The sequence below is a fragment of the Gorilla gorilla genome, chromosome 16 (assembly GCF_029281585.2).
Source record: "Gorilla gorilla gorilla isolate KB3781 chromosome 16, NHGRI_mGorGor1-v2.1_pri, whole genome shotgun sequence".
Lineage (NCBI taxonomy): Eukaryota > Metazoa > Chordata > Mammalia > Primates > Hominidae > Gorilla > Gorilla gorilla.
In genome coordinates, this window is record NC_073240.2 from 72707482 (window position 1) to 72728064 (window position 20583).

Genomic DNA, 20583 nt, shown 5'->3' on the forward strand with positions numbered 1-20583 from the left:
AATTTCATTGCTCCTTTAGGTAATGCTTATTTCCCTCTGAATGCTTTTAATAAATTTTTTCTTTTGTTTGGAGCACTGTACATCTAGGTGTAGTTTTCTCTATATTTGTCCCACTTTAGGTTAAAAGGTTTTTATGTACCTGTGACTTGCTGTGTTGGCCATTATCTCTTAAAACGTTGCTTCTGCCTTGTTCTCTCTACTTTTCTCCTGGACTCCAATTATACACATTTAAGAACCTTCATCCTTTACCCTATGTCTCTCACGTCTATTTCTGTATTTCTCCATTCTCTTTGCTTTCCATGCCTAGATATTTCTACTAACCTATCTTTCAGTTCACCAAATTTCTCCTCTTTTTTTCCTTAGACAGGATTTCACCCTGTTACCCAGGATGAAGTATAGTGGCATGCTCACAGCTCACTGCAGCCTCGACCTCCCTGACTCAAGTGATCCTACTGCCATGGGCTCCCTAGTAGCTGAGGCTACAGGCATGTGCCACCATGCCCAACTGATTTTGTAGTAGAGATGGGGTTTCGTCATGTTGCCCAAGCTGGTCTTGAACTCCTGGGCTCAGGTGATCCACCCAACTTGGCCTCCCAAAGGGCTGAAATTACAGGCATAAGCCACCACACGTGGCCCAAACTTCTCTTCTGCTATGACCATTAAACCTATATTTTCGGTTTATAATTTCAACTCCATTTTGTATTTCTGGAATTTCCATTTGATTCTTTAAAAATATATATTTAAATATATACAGTTATCCTTTGGAGAATGGTTCCAGGACATGGAACCATGGATACCAAAATCTATGGACAGTCAAGTCCTTTATATAAAATGGTGCTGTATCTGCATATAACATATATACTTCCTCCTGCATACTTCAAATCGGCCCTAGATTACTTATAATACCTAATATAATGCCTCACATTATTTTATTCTGTGGATTCAATGTAGTATTTAATACACAGAAAACTGAAGTTTTACTTTTTGGAACTGTGTGGAATGTTTCTTCCCAATTACTTTTTTTTTTTTGAGATGGAGTCTTGCTCTGTCACCCCGGCTGGAGTGCAGTGGCAGGATCTCGGCTCACTGCAACCTCTGCCTCCCGAGTTTAAGCGATTCTCCTGCCTCAGCCTCCTGAGTAGCTGGGATTATAGGTGCCCACGACTACACTCGGCTAATTTTTGTATTTTTAGTAGAGAGGGGGTTTCTCCATGTTGGCCAGGCTGGTCTCTAACTCCTGATCTCAGGTGATCCGTCCACCTCAGCCTTCCAAAGTGCTGGGATTACAGGCATGAGCCACCGTGTCTGGCCCCAGTTACTTTTGACTTGTAGTTGGTTAAATTCACAGATATGGAACCCATGGATACAGAGGACCAACTGTATTTCAGTTCTTTGGCTAACTTCTTCATCTTTTTATCTATTATTTCAACATATTAATTAAAAATCCCTTAGCATATGTATCTGGTAATTCACTAACTGGACTATCTGTAAGTCTATTGATATTGTCCACTGGTTTTTCTCTTAATCTTATTTCTTTTATGTCTGAAATTATACATAAAAAAGTTACAAAGGCTCCGGATGATGTTATCTTTCTAGAGAGGCTTCACCCTATTCTTTCCGATGGGTGGCTTATTAGAATAAGGAACAGATCGCCTTAATACAATCAAGGAGTGGCTCCAAGTTAGTTTGTAGTTTTTGTTAAGCTCAGTTTATCAGTAGTTTACCCCCATTCTTAGAGTGTACTTCAGAGGTCTCATTGAGAGTCTACGGTATTGCCTAGGGCCCCTGCTTCAAAGGCAGACACTATAATTCTAATTTTTCTCTCCTTAGCATTGAGAGACTGCAGAAAACTTCAATCTTCTTTTCTGATTAACGTCTTAGACTTTTGCCCTGTACAGTTTAAGAATTCAAAAAAAAAAAAAAAAATGCCTTGAGTGGAAAACCTCTGAGTCTCAGGTTGCCTTCTCCAGATGACTGGATCATGGTCCCTCAAGTCCTGTCAGTCCCAGATTTCAAGTTTTGTCTCTAAAGTCCTATGAGATTGCTAAATGCTCTGCTGGCTTCTCTGAAACTTAAATGTGGCCTCTGCCCAGAATATTGGTTTCTTGTCCTACAACAAAAATTAGCAAGACCAATAAAGAAAAAAAGAGAGAAGAATCAAATAGATGCAAGAAAAAATGATAAAGGGATATCACCACTGATCCCACAGAAATACAAACTACCATCAGAGAATACTATAAACACCTCTACACAAATAAACTAGAAAATCTAGAAGAAATGGATAAATTCCTGAACACATACACCCTCCCAAGACTAAACCAGGAAGAAGTTGAATCCCTGAATAAACCAATAACAGGCTCTGAAATTGAGGCAATAATTAATATCCTACCAACCAAAAAAAGTCCCAGACCAGACGGATTCACAGCTGAATTCTACCAGAGGTACAAAGAGGAGCTGGTACCATTCCATCTGAAACTATTCCAATCAATAGAAAAAGAGGGAATCCTCCCTAACTCATTTTGTGAGACCAGCATCATCCTGATACCAAAGTCTGGCAGAGACACAACAAAAAAGAGAATTTTAGACCAATATCCCTGAGGAGCATTGATGTGAAAATCCTCAATAAAATACAGGCAAACTGAATCCAGCAGCACATCAAAAAGCTTATTCACCATGATGAAGTCAGCTTCATCCCTGGGACACAAGGCTGGTTCAATATACACAAATCAATAAACATACTCCATCATATAAGCAGAACCAAACACAAAAACCACATGATTATCTCAATAGATGCAGAAAAGGCCTTTGACAAAATTCAACAGCCCTTCATGCTAAAAACTCTCAATAAACTAGGTATTGATGGGACACATCTCAAAATAATAGGAGCTATTTATGACAAACCCACAGCCAATATTATACTGAATGGGCAAAAACTGGAAGCATTCCCTTTGAAAACTGACACAAGACGGGGATGCCCTCTCTCACCACTCCTATTCAACATAGTGTTGGAAATCCTGTCCAGGGCAATCAGGCAGGAGAAAGAAATAAAGGGTATTCAATTAGGAAAAGAGGAAGTCAAATTGTCCCTGTTTGCAGATGACATGATTGTGTGTTTAGAAAACCCCATCGTCTCAGCCCAAAATCTCCTTAAGCTGATAAGCAACTTCAGCAATGTCTCAGGATACAAAATCCAGGTGCAAAAATCACAAGCATTCCTATACACCAATAACAGACAAACAGAGAGCCAAATCATGAGTGAACTCCCATTCACAATTGCTTCAAAGAGAATAAAACACCTAGGAATCCAACTTACAAGGGATGTGAAGGACCTCTTCAAGGAGAACTACTAACCACTGCTCAACGAAATAAGAGAGGACACAAACAAATGGAAGAACATTCCATGCTCATGAATAGGAAGAATCAATATCATGAAAATGGCCATACTGCCCAAGGTAATTTATAGATTCAATGCCATCTCCGTCAAGCTACCAATGACTTTCTTCACAGAACTGGAAAAAACTACTTTAAAGTTCATATGGAACCAAAAAAGAGCCCGCATTGCCAAGACAATCCTAAGCCAAAAGAACAAAGCTGGAGGCATCATGCTACCTGACTTCAAACTATACTACAAGGCTATGGTAACCAAAACAGCATGCTACTGGTACAAAAACAGAGATATAGACCAATGGAACAGAACAGAGCCCTCAGAAATAATACCACACATCTACAACCATCTGATCTTTGACAAACCTAACAAAAACAAGAAATGGAGAAAGGATTCCCTATTTAATAAATGGTGCTGGGAAAACTGGCTAGCCATATGTAGAAAGCTGAAACTGGATCCCTTCCTTACACCTTGTACAAAAATTAATTCAAGATGGATTGAAGACTTAAATGTTAGACCTAAAACCATAAAAACCCTAGAAGAAAACCTAGGCAATACCATTCAGGACATAGGCATGGGCAAGGACTTCATGTCTAAAACATCAAAAGCAATGGCAACAAAAGCCATACTAGACAAATGGGATCTAATTAAACTAAAGAGCTTCTACACAGCAAAAGAAACTACCATCAGAGTGAACAGGCAACCTACAGAATGAGAGAAAATTTTTGCAATCTACTCATCTGACAAAGGGCTAATATCCAGAATCTACAAAGAACTCAAACAAATTTACAAGGAAAAAACAACCCCACCAAAAAGTGGGCAAAGGATATGAACAGACACTTCTCAAAAGAAGACATTTATGCAGCCAACAGACACATGAAAAAATGCTCATCATCACTGGCCATCAGAGAAATGCAAATCAAAACCACAATGAGATACCATCTCACACCAGTTAGAATGGCGATCATTAAAAAGTCAGGAAACAACAGGTGCTGGAGAGGATGTGGAGAAATAGGAACACTTTTACACTGTTGGTGGGACTGTAAACTGGTTCAACCATTGTGGAAGACAGTGTGGCGATTCCTCAAGGATCTAGAACTAGAAATACCATTTGACCCAGCCATACCATTACTGGGTATATACCCAAAGGATTATAAATCATGCTGCTATAAAGACACATGCACACATATGTTTATTGCGGCACTATTCACAATAGCAAAGACTTGGAACCAACCCAAATGTCCATCAATGATAGACTGGATTAAGAAAATGTGGCACATATACAGCATGGAATACTATGCAGCCATAAAAAAGGATGAGTTCATGTCCTTTGTAGGGACATGGATGAAGCTGGAAACCATCATTCTCAGCAAACTATTGCCAGGACAGAAAACCAAACATCGCATGTTCTCACTCATAGATGGGAATTGAACAATGAGAACACTTGGGTCTACGGCCATACTACCCTGAATGCGCCCGATCTCTTCTGATCTCAGAAGCTAAGCAGGGTCAGGCCTGGTTAGTACTTGGATGGGAGAACACCTGGACACAGGAAGGGGAACATCACACACTGGGGCCTGTCGTGGGATGGGGGGAGGGGGGAGGGATAGCATTAGGAGATATACCTAATGTAAATGACGAGTTAATGGGTGCAGCACACCAACATGGCACATGTATACATATGTAACAAACCTGCACGTTGTGCACATGTACTCTAGAACTTAAAGTATAATAAAAAAAAAAAAGAAAAATTCCCACTAGAAGAAAAACATCTCACAGATGTAGATTCACTACTCTGCATTCTCTTCTCTCTAAAATCTAGTCTCCTAAAGTACAATTTGCCTGTGCAGCTCCCTGATGCTTGCCAACAAACTTTTTTAGTATTGGTCTGACATAAGCTGCTCCATCTTAGCTGGAAGCAAATGTCTCACTCATATTCTTGCATTTTAATTCCTGAATCAAATTTCTCTCTGTACTTTGCCATGATTTGTCTACTGCAAACAACATGCACACACATTTATATTTCAGATTTGCATGCTATTGTAACAACTGTCAGTATGTGATTAATGAATAAGAAAATGTTGTGATCATACATCGATAAAAGCCTGAATTTTTTAAAAAGATTACCTCCTTGAAACATAAGGTATCAAACAGTATGTGTACAGTATATTTTAGATCTCTGTGTATCCAAGAGATATATGTAAAAACACCAACCATCCATGCTGGTGAATTTTGCTACTCATGTTTAAATTTGTTCATCTTTAATTGTAGCTTACTGCATTAAGGATAATTCCTAGAAGATTTATGAGCGTTTAAGGAAGTATGAAACCTCAATGCAGTGTTCTTCAAATTGTGGTTTACGAAATTAATTTAGTAACTCACATATAGTAACGGTAAAATAATTCTATGAAAATCAATTCATTTTTGTACATATACCACCAAACATATGAACTGGATCATGGCATAAAGCATATTTCTACTGTGATTTGTGGTCAAAAAGTTTAAAAACCACTCATCTGTAAAACTATCAAAAAGGCCTTAATTTATTTCCATAAGGCACAAAAGACCAACAGGTCTGTTATCTATTACTGATAGGTGATAATTTCTTACCTTTTTAGAGCACTTGGCTGTGGTTTTCAGACAGCACTTCTTATGGCAAGCATACTTGCATACTGAAAAATAGGTGAGGAATGCAACATTTTTAGAAGTCTGTACATCAGTGACAAGAACTTATCAAGTATACTTTATTTTAGACCTACGTTTTTTTCTTTAAATCTCAGACTGCTGTAATATGACATACATACTTTGTACAATGGTATAATTAAAAAGAATTTTAACCCATTCTATTGGGTATAATGAAGTTGAAAACATGATCAAAATTTCTAGCCACAGTCAATGAAAAAGCTTTTTGTTCTTTCAAAGCTGCTCATCCTGCCCCTATGCCATACAGTGCCACTCCCCAACAAATTCCAGCAGGATACTTATCTTTGTGGTTTGATTCACAAATTAGTGTTCATATTCTACCACATATATGCTCTACAACATACTAAAATCTCAGAAATGCCTATTAAGAATCATTCCTATAGATAAGGAAGGCATTACTGTCAAAGATCCTTCCTGAAATGAAAACTAATTGGGTAGCACGGTTTAAGATATAAGAAAGGTCTTATTTATGATCTCTAAAGGTTCAGAACAGAGCTCTGAAGAACCAGAACATGAAGAATATTGAGTTGTGATTGGGAAGATGGGATAAAGAAAAGGTTCAGAGCTAAAATAATTTAGAGGAGTGGTGATAACCCAGGGTAGCTGGGCAGCTGGTGAACAGGAAGAGGCACATTTAGAGGAGGGTATTGAGAACACAGCTGGCTTATGTCATTTTGTTACACTAGCTCTGGCTTCTGTGTACCAATACCTGAATATCCTTTCTTGAGCTTGTAAAATATAACTTGTAGGCTTTTGAAGGCCAAGATCAAGTAAGGGAGGCCATGTCATTGTACTGGTGAAATAATCAGGATAACAACAAAGAAAGTTAGCTAATTTTATTAAAAAATCAAATCAGGCCAGGCACAGTGGCTCATGCCTGTAATCCTAGCACACTTTGGGAGGTCAAGGTGAATGGATCACTTGAGGTCAGGAGTTCAAGACCAGCCTGATCAACATGGTAAAACCCTGTCTCTACTAAATATACAAAAATTAGCCAGGCATGGTGGTGGGCACCTGTAATTCCAGCTACTTGGGAGGCTGAGGCAGGACAAGCACTTAAACCTTGAAGGCGGAGGCTGCAGTGAGCTGAGATTATGCCAATGCACTCCAGTCTGGGCAGCAAAGTTAGAGTCCATCTCACCAAAAAAAAAAAAAAATCAAACCAGCCCAACATAGTCATAAAAAAGAAAATTATTTAAATTTTTAGCTTTAAGCTACAGAAGAAACTAAACCTACAATAATCATAGTTACACTAAAGGGTCAAATACATTTCAAACTACTTCCTATTTTCAGACTCATTATAATTTTTTAGACTACTGATAATAAAACCAAAGCAAAACTGCTGTTGAACCATGGAATAAGTAAATATATAGTAATAGTGGCAATTTTTCTGTGGCAAACTGCTGTCATATTGGTTCCAGTCCTTTCCTAGTATTTGCTTCATCCAATTTTAGCCCACTAGTAAAAGCAAAGCTTCACAGAACTAATAATAGCACCAGAGCAGATGTATAAAATGAGTGGAGGCTAAAGGTTCACTGTAAGCCAGAACCAAGTTGATCTACAAAGAATCTCTATTCACGTTTTAGGATTTATATATTTATATGTAAAATAATATATATATTATATTTATATATATTTTATATATTTAATTTTCTACTGTAATCTGCTAAAAGGATTATAGTAGAAAAAGTACCTTTTTGACTATAATCTAATTTATTCATTTATCCATCCATCCATCCATCCATCCATCCATCTATAGGTCTATCTAACCAACAAATATTTATTAAAACTTACTATGTGCCATCACTGTTTTAGGCACTGATGATATAAAAAAAAAAAAGACAAATAAGTTTCCTGACCTATAGAGCATATATTTTAGAGGTGTAGACTGAAAAACAAGAACACAAATACTTAATGTAATTTTGGGTGGTAATAGGTTCTATAAAGACTATTAAGTCTGAGTGAAAGAACAGAGAATTTCGAAGGGTGGAGGGGCGGGCGCAGTGGCTCACGCCTGTAATCCCAGCACTTTAGGCCAAGGCGGGAGGATCATCTGAGGTCAGGAGTTCGAGACCAGCCTGGCCAACATGGCAAAACCCTGTCTCTACTAAAAACACAAAAATTAGCTGGGCATGGTGGCACATGCCTGTAATCCCAGCTACTCGGGAGGCTGAGGCAGGGAGAATCACTTGAACCTGGGAAGCAGAGGTTGCAGTGAGCTGAGATCACACCGCTGCACTCCAGCCTGGGCAATGGAGCAAGACACCATCTCAAAAAAAAAAAAAAGAGTAGAGAATTTGGGGACAAGGTGGCATTTAAAGTGGGGGTAGAAAAGAGAGCTCTCTGAGAAGGTGAGATGTGAGTGTAGGCATGAAGTAATTGAAATATTAAGTCATACTAAAATCTGGCACAAGACCATTTTAGACAGAGTGAATTACATGTACAAGACTCTCAGCGACCAAATAACATCAAAATATCTGGTTTAGATACAAAGAATAGGTGAAGAGAGTATAGCAAGAGATGAGGCTAAAAATTTAGGTAGTGTAAATAACTCCTTTATGTTAAAGGAGATATAAGACAACTCAAGGAAACAGAAATGTCAGTGGTTAAAAATATTCCTCAAAGATCTCTCATACTTACATTTGCAAACAGAGGCTCGGTCCATTATCCATATCAAAGAAGAACAGTATTCACAGTATGTAGGGATGCTATACTGGGTGGCTTTAAAGATGTGACCATTGTGTTCTTCCACCTGAATGAAAAAATTTAGCTACTTATATTAAAGCCAACACAGTAAATGCTGCCCTAATGTGGTGGGAAATCCTTCAATCTCTTGTTAAGTCTTCACTAGGCACTAATTCCAGGGGGACAATTAGGATCTTTTGAGAAATAACATAAAATAAAATATATTTTTCCTGCTTGCCAAAAGCTAACAATCTAGATAAACATGACCAAATTATATGAAAAACAGAGAGCAATGCAACAGACATATAATAGCTGTCTTATATGACTCTAATGTTACATTAAAAGCAGCAGTTCTCAAAGTATGTTTTCTTTTCCTTTTTTTGGCTTTTTTTTTTTTTTTTTTTGAGACTTAGTCTTGCTATGTTGCCCAGGCTGGAGTGGAGTGGTGCTATCAGCTCACTGCAGCCTCCGCCTCCTGGGTTCAGGCAATTCTCCTGCTTTTGCCTCCCAAATAGCTGGGATTACAGGCGCCTACCACTACGCCTGGATAATTTTTGTATTTTTTTTTTTTTATTAGTGACAGTGTTTCACCATGTTGGCCAGGCTGGTCTTGAACTCCTGATCTCAAGTTATCCGCCTGCCTCAGACTCCCAAAGTGCTGGGATTATCAGCGTGAACCACTGCGCCCGGCTAAAAGATATATTTTTTTGTAATCTCAGGAAACTTTTACAGTTGAAAATTACTGATGACCTCAGAGAGCTTTTGTTTACATGAGTTATACCTGTTAATATTTACTATGCTAGCAATTAAAGCTGAAAAAAATTTAAAGTATATATTCATTAATTTATTTAAAATGAACAATAAATGTATTATACATGAACATAACATTTTAATTAAAAACTATATCTTTAAAGCAAAAAAAAATAGTGGCAAAAGGGGTATTGTTTTACATTTTTGTAAATTTCTTTAATGTCTGGATTAACAAAAGACACCTGGATTCTCACATCTACTTCTGCACTCAATCTCTTGCAATATGCAGTTTAGTTTGAAATATATAAAGAAAATCTAGCTTAATACAGATATGAAAGTGGAAAATGAAGGAATATAATTTTTTAATTAAAATTTTTTTATTTGTATAAATGTATGTGGTACAAGTGTAATTTTGTTACATGCATAGGTTGCATAGTGGTGAAGTCAGGGCTTTTAGGGTATCGACCACTCAAATAACATGTATTGTACCCATTAAGTAATCTCTCATCATCCATCCCCCTCACACCCCCTCACTCTTCCGAGTCAGTGGAGTAATATTTTAACAGTCCTTTCAGATAGTAATACGGCACCAAAACTTTACATATGGTAACTTAAAAGTTAAGTAAAAAACCATAACCAATGAACCCTTCCTGTCCTATTACAGTAAAATCTATTGTTTTGGACTTAATTAAAACTTAAAACTTTAACCTTCAAAGACACCATTAAGAAAAAAACATAAACCACAGACTCGGAGAAAACATTTGCAAATCATATATCTGATAAATGACTTCTAGTCATTATATTAGAATGTTATGTAATTATGTTAGAAATGTTAGAACCCAATAATAAGGCAACCCAACTCAAAAATGGGCAAAATACTGAATAGACAGCTCATCAAAGAAGCAGTTCAAATGGCCAATGGGCACATGAAAAGATGTTCAACATCATTAGTTATCAAAGAAATGCAAACTAAAACCACCATGAAATACTAGTTCATACCTACCAGAATGGCTATAACAAAAGAGGTAAACAATAGCAAATGTTGGTAAGAATGTGGATAGACTAGAACCCTCAGGTACTGCAGGTGGGATTGTAAAGTGGTGCAGTCACTTGGAAAACAGCATGGCAGTTTCTGAAAACTGGAAGCATAGAGTTGCCACTTGACCCAGAAATTCCACTCTCAGGTTTATACACAAGATAACTGAAAATGTACGTCCGCAAAAAAACCTGTACGTAACTGTTCATAGTGGCATTATTCATGGTAGCCAAAAATACAAAACAACTCAAATGTCTGCCAACTGATAAAAGGATAAATAAAACGTGACATATCCATGCAATGGAATTCTATTTAGCATTAAAGAAGACTGAACTATGGATAAACACAATGATATAGATGAACTTCAAAAACATTATGCTAAAAAGCCACATGCAAAAACCACAGTGTATGATTCTATTTACATGAAATATCCAGAAAAGGTAAGACTATAGAAACAGAAAGTAGAGTAATAGTGCCTGAGGCTAGTAAAGAGCAGTGACTGTAAACTGGCATGAAAAATCCTTTTGGGATTTTTCTAAAATTGGATTGAGATGATGGGAAAACTATGTGAATTTACTGAAATCACTGAATTGTACACATAAAAAGTGATAAATTTGTGGTAAGTAAATTTACCTCAAGAAAGCTGGTTTACAATACCAATTGGTCTATTTTGTATTTGGACATTTAACCTGTACATGATTTTACAGTGGTACATGTTGATCATTTGGAATATACTGATTCACTAAATTAAACTTCCAAATGTTGACACATTTCATTATACACTAGCAGAAAGTCATAGTCCTTAACTTTATAACTGACCTCATTAGAAAACTTGGCAGATACAAGTTTTCCAAAATTTGAATTTTTGCTTGAATACACAAGTTTTATCCCTGGTAATAAATATTGTCAGTTGTTTTCCTTGAAGTGACAGGATAACTGCATATGCCAAAATCTTAATGAATAGTTTAAGTAAAAATAATGTTCTATGAAAAAAATGGCTAGAAACATGCTGCCACAAAAACTTGTTCATGAATTTCATAGCAGCATTATTCAAACAAAAAGTAGAAAGAACTGAAATGTCCTTCAATTAATAAACAGACATATGAAATGTTATATATCCATACAACAGAATATTTGGCTTTACAAAGGAATGATGTACTGACACATGCTACAACACGAATGAACTTTGAAAACATTATGCTAAGTGAGAGAAGGCAGACACAAAAGGCCATATATATGATTATTTAAGTCAATATGAAATGTTCAGAATAGGCAAATCCATACAGACAAAGTAGACTGGTGGTTGTGAGGGGCTCAGAGGAAGAGAGAAGAGGGATTGAGTGAGTGCTCAGAAAGTACAGTTTCTTTTTGGGATAATGTTCTCAAATTATATAGTGGTAATGACTGCTTAACATAGTGAATATACTAAAACCCACTAAATTGTACACTTTACATAGTTAAAATGGCTAAATAGTTAAATTTTGTTATATGAATTTTATCTCAGTTTTAAAAAATGCTAGATCAGCCTGCAATCTAATTGTACAAGTAATTTCTTGAGACAACCATCATATCATGGTTTTGCATCTTTCCCATTTCATTACACAGAATATTAAAGAGATGTGAATTCAAGAATCAAAACTTAATACAATTAATGTTTTTATTATTTCACCTTCTTGAGTAAAGCTTCTCTATTTTTCTTAAACTATGAGTGTGTGACTGTAAAAATTATAATGCCCATTAACAAAGTTTGCAGGCACTGCCTTGATTCATGTTGATGGCAGTTTTACCGATGTTTGCTTTTGTGTCAACTCAATGAAAAAGGAAAATGATGTTTTATTATTACAAAAAGAGTTGTAATATCATAAAACCCCTAAAAGTAGACCTGTAGACCACACTTTGAAACACTGGATCATATATAAACTAGACATAGACTCGAGTTTATACAGACTATATATGTTTATAAATGATCTAGTACAAACGGATATATGTTATACTGTTAACTATAGTGATTATCCGTGCTGAGATAAAACACTCAATAGTAAGTGTAACATGACTGGGCATGGTGGTGTGTGCCTGTAGTCTGAGCTACTAGGGAGGGTAAGGTGGGAGGATCACTTGAGCTCAGGAGTTTGAGGTTGGTCTGGGCAACAGACCCCATCTCTTAAATAAATAAATGTATGTATGTAACACGAAGTTTTTTTTTTTAAACCTGTATATGAAACGCTTTAAAACCCTCTTGAAGGACACAAAAATAGACTTAATCAGAAGAAAAGATTCAAAATAATAAAGATGTCAGTTCTCTCTACATTAATTTATAAATATAAGGTAATAGAAATAGAAGTACTAATAGATCTTTTTTCTGCTCAAACTAGACAATCAAATAGTTGGAACGGCTCACAACTATTTAGATCAACTAATGAAACAGGATAAAAAAGATCCAAGCGGGCCGGGCGCAGTGGCTCAGGCCTGTAATCCCAGAACTTTGGGACGCCGAGGTGGGTGGATCACAAAGTCAGGAGTTTGAGATCAGCCTGTCCAACATGGTGAAACCCCATCTCTACTAAAAATACAAAAATTAGCCAGGCGTGGTGGCGCACACCTGTGGTCCCAGCTACTCAGGAGGCTGAGGCAGGAGAATAACTTGAACTCGGGAGGCGGAAGCTGTGGTGAGCCGAGATTGCACCACTGCACTCCAGCCTTGGCAACAGAATGAGACTCTGTATCAAACACACACACACACACACACACACACACACACACACACACACACACACACAAAACAAGCATAATGGGAAATTTAGAATGTAAAAAGGGTGACATCTCAAAGTTGATGAGTAAAGACGGACTTTAAAATAAATGATGTTGGTAGCCATTGATAAGAGGCAAAATTAGATTCATATCTCACACTGCACACCAGGACAATTCCATAAAGATCGCAACTTAAATGTAAAAAATGTGACCACTAAATTATTGGAAGAAAACACTGAGAATTCCTTTATAACCCTGAAGTGAGGAAAGTCTTAACTATGACTCAAAATTCAGAAGCTATGAAAAAAAGAAGATTCACAAGTTTAATTTCTTAAAAATCTTCCACATGACAAAAAATATAATAAGCCAAGTGAAAAGACAACTGACAAACCAGGAAAACATACTTTCAACTTATATCACAGACAAAGGGTAATCTCTCTAATGTACAGAGTTGCTACAAATTGAGAAGGAAAAGACCAAAGCCAAAAGAAAAATGAGTAACGAACAAAAACATACAGACTGCAGTTAAAAAAAAAAAAAAAGCAAATGGTACTTGAGTATAAGAAAAGATACTCAATCTCACTGACAGTATGAGAAAAGCAAATAAAAACTGTGTAGAGATACAAACTACAAAATGAGACTACCTCTATTACAGAGAAATGAAGCAATATTTATCAAAATAACAAATGCATTCACCCTATGACCCACTAATTTCAGTTCTGGGAATCCATCACACACACATACACACACGGTTATTCATTGTTCACTCTTTGTAACAGCAGAAGACTAGAAGCAGCCTAATGGTCCGGTAAGGAATGGTAGCCAGTTGTGAAATAGATTTCTGTGTATAGCTACTGTATTCGTTTTCTATTGCTGCTGCCACAAATTACCATAAATTCAGTGGCTTAAAACAACACCTATCATTTGTTATCTCACAGTTCAGTAAGCTAGAAGTCTGACACTTCTCAGAGTCAGAGACTTTTAGTCTCACCAGGCTAAAATCAGATATCGACAAGGGCGTGTGCCCTTCTGGATGCTCTGTGGAACAATCTGCTTCCAATCTCATTCAGTTGTTGGCAGAATTCAGTTCCATGTGGTTGTTGGACTGAGGTCCTGTTTCCTTGCTGACTATTAGCTGGTAGTTGTTCTCAGCCTCTAGAGGCCAGTCACATTCCCTTGCTCAACACCCTCCTTTCTCCATCTTCAGAGACATCAAAAGAGGATTGAGTCCTTCTCATGCTTGTATTTCTCTGTCTTCTACTACCTATGTCTCCTGCATCATCTTCTACCTCATCTCTCTGACTGACTCTTCTGTCTTCCTCTTCAGCTTTTAAGGGCCTATGTGGTTACACTGGGCTCATCTGCATAATCCAAAATAAACTGTTATGTTAAAGTGAGTTGATTAGCAATCTTAATTCCATCTGTGAAGTCCCTTCACAGCAGTACCCAGATTATGTGTGAATGAATAACCAGGTGACAAGAACCTTGGAGGGAACATCTTTAGAATTCTGCCTACCATAGATAGAGAAGGGTCTTCTGAATGTATTGTTCAATGATAAAAGCAAAGCACAAAAGAGTACTATGCTGTTATTATATAACATGCTACATTTTATGTGAGAAAGGATAGCAAATAAGTTTATAATGGAGAAAGAAACACTAGAAAGTTATAACAAAAATTTACCACTAGAAGACAAAGGGGGTTGGAGTTAGACTTCTCAGTATATATACTTTAAAAAAAAGTTTGAATGGTACAAATATATCTATTAGAAAAAACACTGTAAAAATAAATTATATCAGTGCAGGCCAAGGAATTCTCCTTTTATTCAATAGTTCTACTCTCATTTAGTTTGATGCTCTAATTATCACAAATTTGTCCAGTGGGACTTCCTTTGAGCTAAATAAATAAAAAGGGAATGCTTGTCTTTAGAGCAAAAATTCAACTAATAAATGTAGAATGACTGATGGAATTTTTAAAAATCACTATTTAGCAACCATCACAGCAATTGATTCAGTCAAGAATCATCAAGTAATAACAAAACTAGTAAGAGTTTGAGGATTAAGAGAATACTTATTTACATGGTCTGAAGTATATCCCCACAAGATAATAATTACAAGGGAAAATGGTATCTTTGCTGAGTTTTTTGAAACAACCTTGCAGATATCAACCACAATAGGACAAATAGATATCATATATCTCCTGATATAATACAATGAAAAATCACAGCATTTCTTCTGTGATGTTTCATGCCAAAAATGTGTAATCTGAATCTAATCATGAGGAAATATAAGACAAACTCAAATGGAAAAACATGCTATAAAAAAACTGACCTATGTTCTTCAACAATGCCAATGTCACGGAAACTAAGAAGGCTAAGGAACTGTTCTTGATTAAAAGAGATTTAAAAGGCATAACAATTAAGTGTAACAAATATCTTGTTAAAAAGGAACAATACTGGGACGAATGGTGGAATCTAAATAAATCTGGGTTAAGGGATACGGTTTATTTGTACTTCTCTTGCAACTTTTCTATAACACTGCAATTATATTATGTCAAACAAAAAGAAGGGGAGAGGAGGGAATGGAAGGAAGGCAAAACCAAAATGAAACGAAAAGAACTGATCCAGGACAGTGAGACAATTACAGCTGCTAGAACAAGTTGGTAGAGAGTAATGAAAAATAAGGCTGGACAGTAGTGTAGCAGGGACCATGAAAGCCTTTCAAGTCACTCAACATTTACTCATTCAATTAAACATTTATAGATGCTTACTATGTGTCAGGAACTGGCATGAACTTGTTGTGGAAAAGAATGCTAACTGCCTACTAATATCCTGGAAAAGAATGCTAACTGCCTACTAATATCCATTCTTTGTTTCTTCCTTAAATACAGATTTCCCAAGCCCTATCTGGGCATGTGACAATCTATCTAAACTTTACTTCTCAGCTTCTCTTGCATCTATAAATGGCTGCATAAGTAGCTCTGAATAATGAAATGTGAACATATGTGATGAGTGACACTTCCAAGCCATGCCTAACATTATGGGCTCTCTTGTCCTTTTTTCTGTCCTGCAAGCTAAGATGGGAATCAAGAAATTGAGACCTGAAGCAGTGATTTTGAAAGTCTGTATTACTTTCATGGTAAAAGTGGTTAAAAAAAAAAAAAAAAGTGGTAAAAGTTCCAAAGTATAGTGGAAGCACAAAGAAAGGAGTAATTAAATGGTTCCACAGGAAAAAAGGTGTCATAGAGGGAATGCTTGAGATGAATACAAAGAACTGAGCAAAGACAAAAAAAAGAATGATATATTTAGGGAATAGTAATTGTTTCTATTTAAGCTGGAAAATAGGCAACAATAGCCTTTAAGACTTTTTAGAGTCTTAAAGGTATACATGTATACCTTTATATATATAGGGGTATACATGTATATATATACATTTGAAAAAATAAAAAGTAATTTAAGAGATTTGGTACTGATACAAGAATAAACACATCAATGAATAAAAAGAGAGACTAAAAATTTAAATCCAAATACATTAAGATTTGAGTATACAGTTGTCTCTCAGTAGCTGTGGGGAATTAGTTCCAGCAACCCCCTGCAGATACCAAACTGCAGATGCTGAAGTCCCTTATATAAAATGGCACAGTATTTGCATATTATTTAGACATATCTGCATATCCTTCCATATACTTTATATCTAGATTACTTACAATGCCTAATACAATGCCTATACATCACTTCATTTGTGTGGATTCACTCAATGGACAGCAAATTCAAGTTTGCTTTTTGGAACTTTGTGGAATTTCTTTTTCTAAATATTTTGGATTCATAGTTGGTTGAACCCATGGATGTGCTGGGCCAACTGTACTATAAAAATGGTATTTCAAACCAGTGAAAAAGAAATATATCATTCAACAGTGGGCAGACAACTGATATACTATTAAAGAAAAAAAGCATCATCCCTTGGTGCCTTGGTCCATAACTCGATCTTGAGACTAAAATAAATTCAAGAATGATTAAATATTTTTGTAGGAAAAAATGAAATAATAAACATACTAGGCCAGGTGTGGTGGCTCATGCCTGTAATCCCAGCACTTTGGGAGGCTGGGGCAGGAGAATCATGAGCCCAGGAGTTTGAGACCAGACTGGGCAACATGGTGAGACCCCATCTCCACAAAAAATGAAAAAATATTTAGCTAGGCATGATAGGTGTGCGTGTGGTCCCAGCCACTCAGGAGGCTAAGATGAGAGGACTGCTTGAGCCCAAGAGGTCAAGGCCGCAGTGAGATGTCATTATGCCACTGCACTTCAGGCTGGGCAACAGAGCGAGACCTAGTCTCAAAAAAAGAAAGAAAGAAAATGTACTGGAAAAAAGGTATGAATGGACAGGTATGGTGGCTCACACCACCCAGTACTTTGGGAGGTTGAGGTAGGTGAACTGCTTGAGCCCAGGAGTTTGAGACCAGCCTGGGCACCATGGTGAAACCCCATCTCTACAAAAAATACAAAAAAGTTGGCTAGGCATGGTGGTGCACTACTTGGGATTCTGAGGTGGGAGGGCACTTGAGCCTGGCGAGGTTGTGAGGCTGCAGTGAGCCGTGATCATGCCACTGCACTCCAGCTTAGGTAACACAGTGAGACCCTGTCTCAAAAAGAAAAAAAAAAAAAAAGAAAGAAAGAAGAAAGAAGAAAGTAAAAAAAAATGATAATAATTATGTAAATAATTTATCTAAGAAGGACAAAAAACTCCAGTAGCATAAAGAATTTAAAGGAATTAAAATTAGTAGTAAATAAATCTACTATAAACAAAGTAACAACATAATTCCACTCAGAATATCCTGAAAACAGAGGAGGAATGTATGTGTAATATATATGTGTATAAAATATATATAATCATTTATATATAAATGATTTTATACGGACACTGTATTTCTGGAATAACACCAAAAAACTGGTAACAGTATCTCTGGGAAGAAGGGCTGGGAAAGAGGTCTACTTTATAATGTATATAATTTCAAATTATGTTTATGTGACTTTCTCAACTGAAAAAACTTAGTTCAAAATTTACGATGATAAAACAGAACTAGACCAAGAATGCCATTAATCCTGATTGACACCATTGCCTGTATCAAACCATAATGGCACAAAAAGATTGGCAGTCATTTTTTTTTCTTAAGAAATTAAGTAAATAATCAACTAACTTAAAAAAAATCAAGGGAGGAAGGAAAAAAAATACTTCAACTCATGGTTCATCCATCCTAGTTTCATAATATGGCCTTGCTCTATGGTATCTCAAATATTCCCAGATAATAACATCTTCTCTCACAGATATCCTTCTAATTATAAATCACACAAACGTTATTTTCCTCTACTAAACTCTAATATTAAAGTTGTTTTCATTAAAATTTTCATTAAAAATTACTTTATTCTGTAGGTAGAAGAGAGGACTTGCTATGTTCCCAACACACAGAAATGATACTCAAGGTGATACATTCCCGAAATACCCTGACTTGATCATTACGCATTTTATTCATGTAACAAATACTCACATGTACCCCCAAAATATGTAAAATATATGTCAATTTAAAAATTACTTTATTCTGAATGGATATAATATAAACCCCTGATCAAAAGGTACACAAAGCAAAATAAGTCTTTTTCCTGTCTCTCTGTACCCCAGCTGTCTAGTTCCTCTTTATAGAAATAATCACTGCTATCAGTATACTCCCAGATATTTTATATGTGTGTATATGTCTGTGTGTGAGTACAGATATTAAAATTTTTAAAAACATATGCAAATAGTAGCTTTCTATATAGTGTTTAGCCCTTGTACTTTTTTTCTTTTTTTGCACAAATAGTAGCTTTCTGTACAGTGTTTAGCCCTTGTACTTTTTTTTTTCTTTTTTTGAGACAGAGTCTCGCTCTGTCGCCCAGGCTGGAGTGCAGTGGCGCGATCTCGGCTCACTGCAATCTCCATCTCCCAGGTTCAAGTGATTCTCCTGCCTCAGCCTCCCGAGCAGCTGGGATTACAGGCGCCCATCACCACACCTGGCTAATTTTTTTTTGTATTTTTAGTAGAGATGGGGTTTCGCCATGTTGGCCAGGCTGGTCTTGAACTCCTGACCTCAGGTGATCCATATCTGCCTCAGCCTCCCAAAGTGCTGGGATTACAAGTGTGAACCACCGCACCTGGCCAGCCCTTGTACTTTTTACTTAACAAAACATCTTGGTGAATGTCCCCTTTTCCTTTAATGTTATGCTACATCCTATTATATAGATGTATCTAATTTATTTAATCATTTCCCAATCTATTTAGGTTGTTTTCAGTCTTTTGCCATTACAAACTCTTCTTCAATAAAGAACCTCATGCATGTTAGCATGTTACTGTGAAAAAGTGTGATTGATATGCCTACTAAACAAATTCTTAGATATGTTATTGCTGGGTCAGTTTTTTTTTTTCCTTTAACGTTTTTAAGGTTTTTAATACATCATTGCTAAAGTACATTCTCCAAGATTATGCAAATTACACTCCTATTTGTATTATTGAAAAATCTGTCTTATGTTTCCAAACTCTAGGTAACTAATTTATTTTCAGCTTTGTTCACTGATGGAAAAAGTAGAAAATCACTGTTACTTCACTTTAATTTGACTGCTAATAAACATTTATTTGTGTATTTCTAGACATTTCTATGAATTGCACTTATTACAGTTCCTGAAGTATAATAAAATAGTTGTTGAATAAATGTATTCATATTCTTGTACATTTTTATTTTGAAGTGTTGTTCTTTCCCTTACTGATATGAATAACTAATCTTTTAAGGCTTAAAGTGTATAAAGTGCCTAAACATATCTGTTAGTAAGAGGTTCTCTGTCTTCCCTACCCTTTCCTTTGTATACAATCTCATTTATTTTCACAAAAATCTCAGTGGTGGGTGGCATTATTCCTGCTTTACAGATGAGGACATTGAGACTCAGAGCTTAAGTTGTCCAGTGTTTCTCAATGAGAAAATCCTCTTGGAAAACCAAAGCAAACCAGGCTAAGGAGTTAGGTATACTACTTTCAAAATTCTGTACTTGTGAAAAGGCAAAAACTTCGCAATAGGCAAATAATCTATAAAACAGTCAGATCGCACTTCTAACACAGATAGTGGAAAAGCTACAAATAAGGATGTAAAAAGATTTGGGAATTTTGTTTACAAGCAAGAGGGGATGATTTATAATCCTGAATATTAGTAAGGTAGATGATAAATATTCTACAATTAGAATCTGCAATTTTTGGCAGG

At 36.3% G+C, this 20583-nt stretch overlaps 1 protein-coding gene across 24 annotated transcripts in view; it reads right to left on the reverse strand.

Annotated features, from left to right (window-relative positions):
* MYO9A (myosin IXA) overlaps positions 1-20583 on the reverse strand; it is a 307532-nt gene that overhangs the window by 45140 nt on the left and 241809 nt on the right. For all 24 annotated transcript variants that reach the window (XM_055363670.2, XM_055363662.2, XM_055363671.2 and 21 more), the window contains 2 exons: positions 8729-8840; positions 5996-6057 (listed from right to left, as the gene is read on the reverse strand). In XM_055363670.2, the coding sequence (XP_055219645.2) occupies positions 5996-6057; positions 8729-8840 (174 nt within the window). The remainder of the gene's footprint in view (positions 1-5995; positions 6058-8728; positions 8841-20583) is intronic.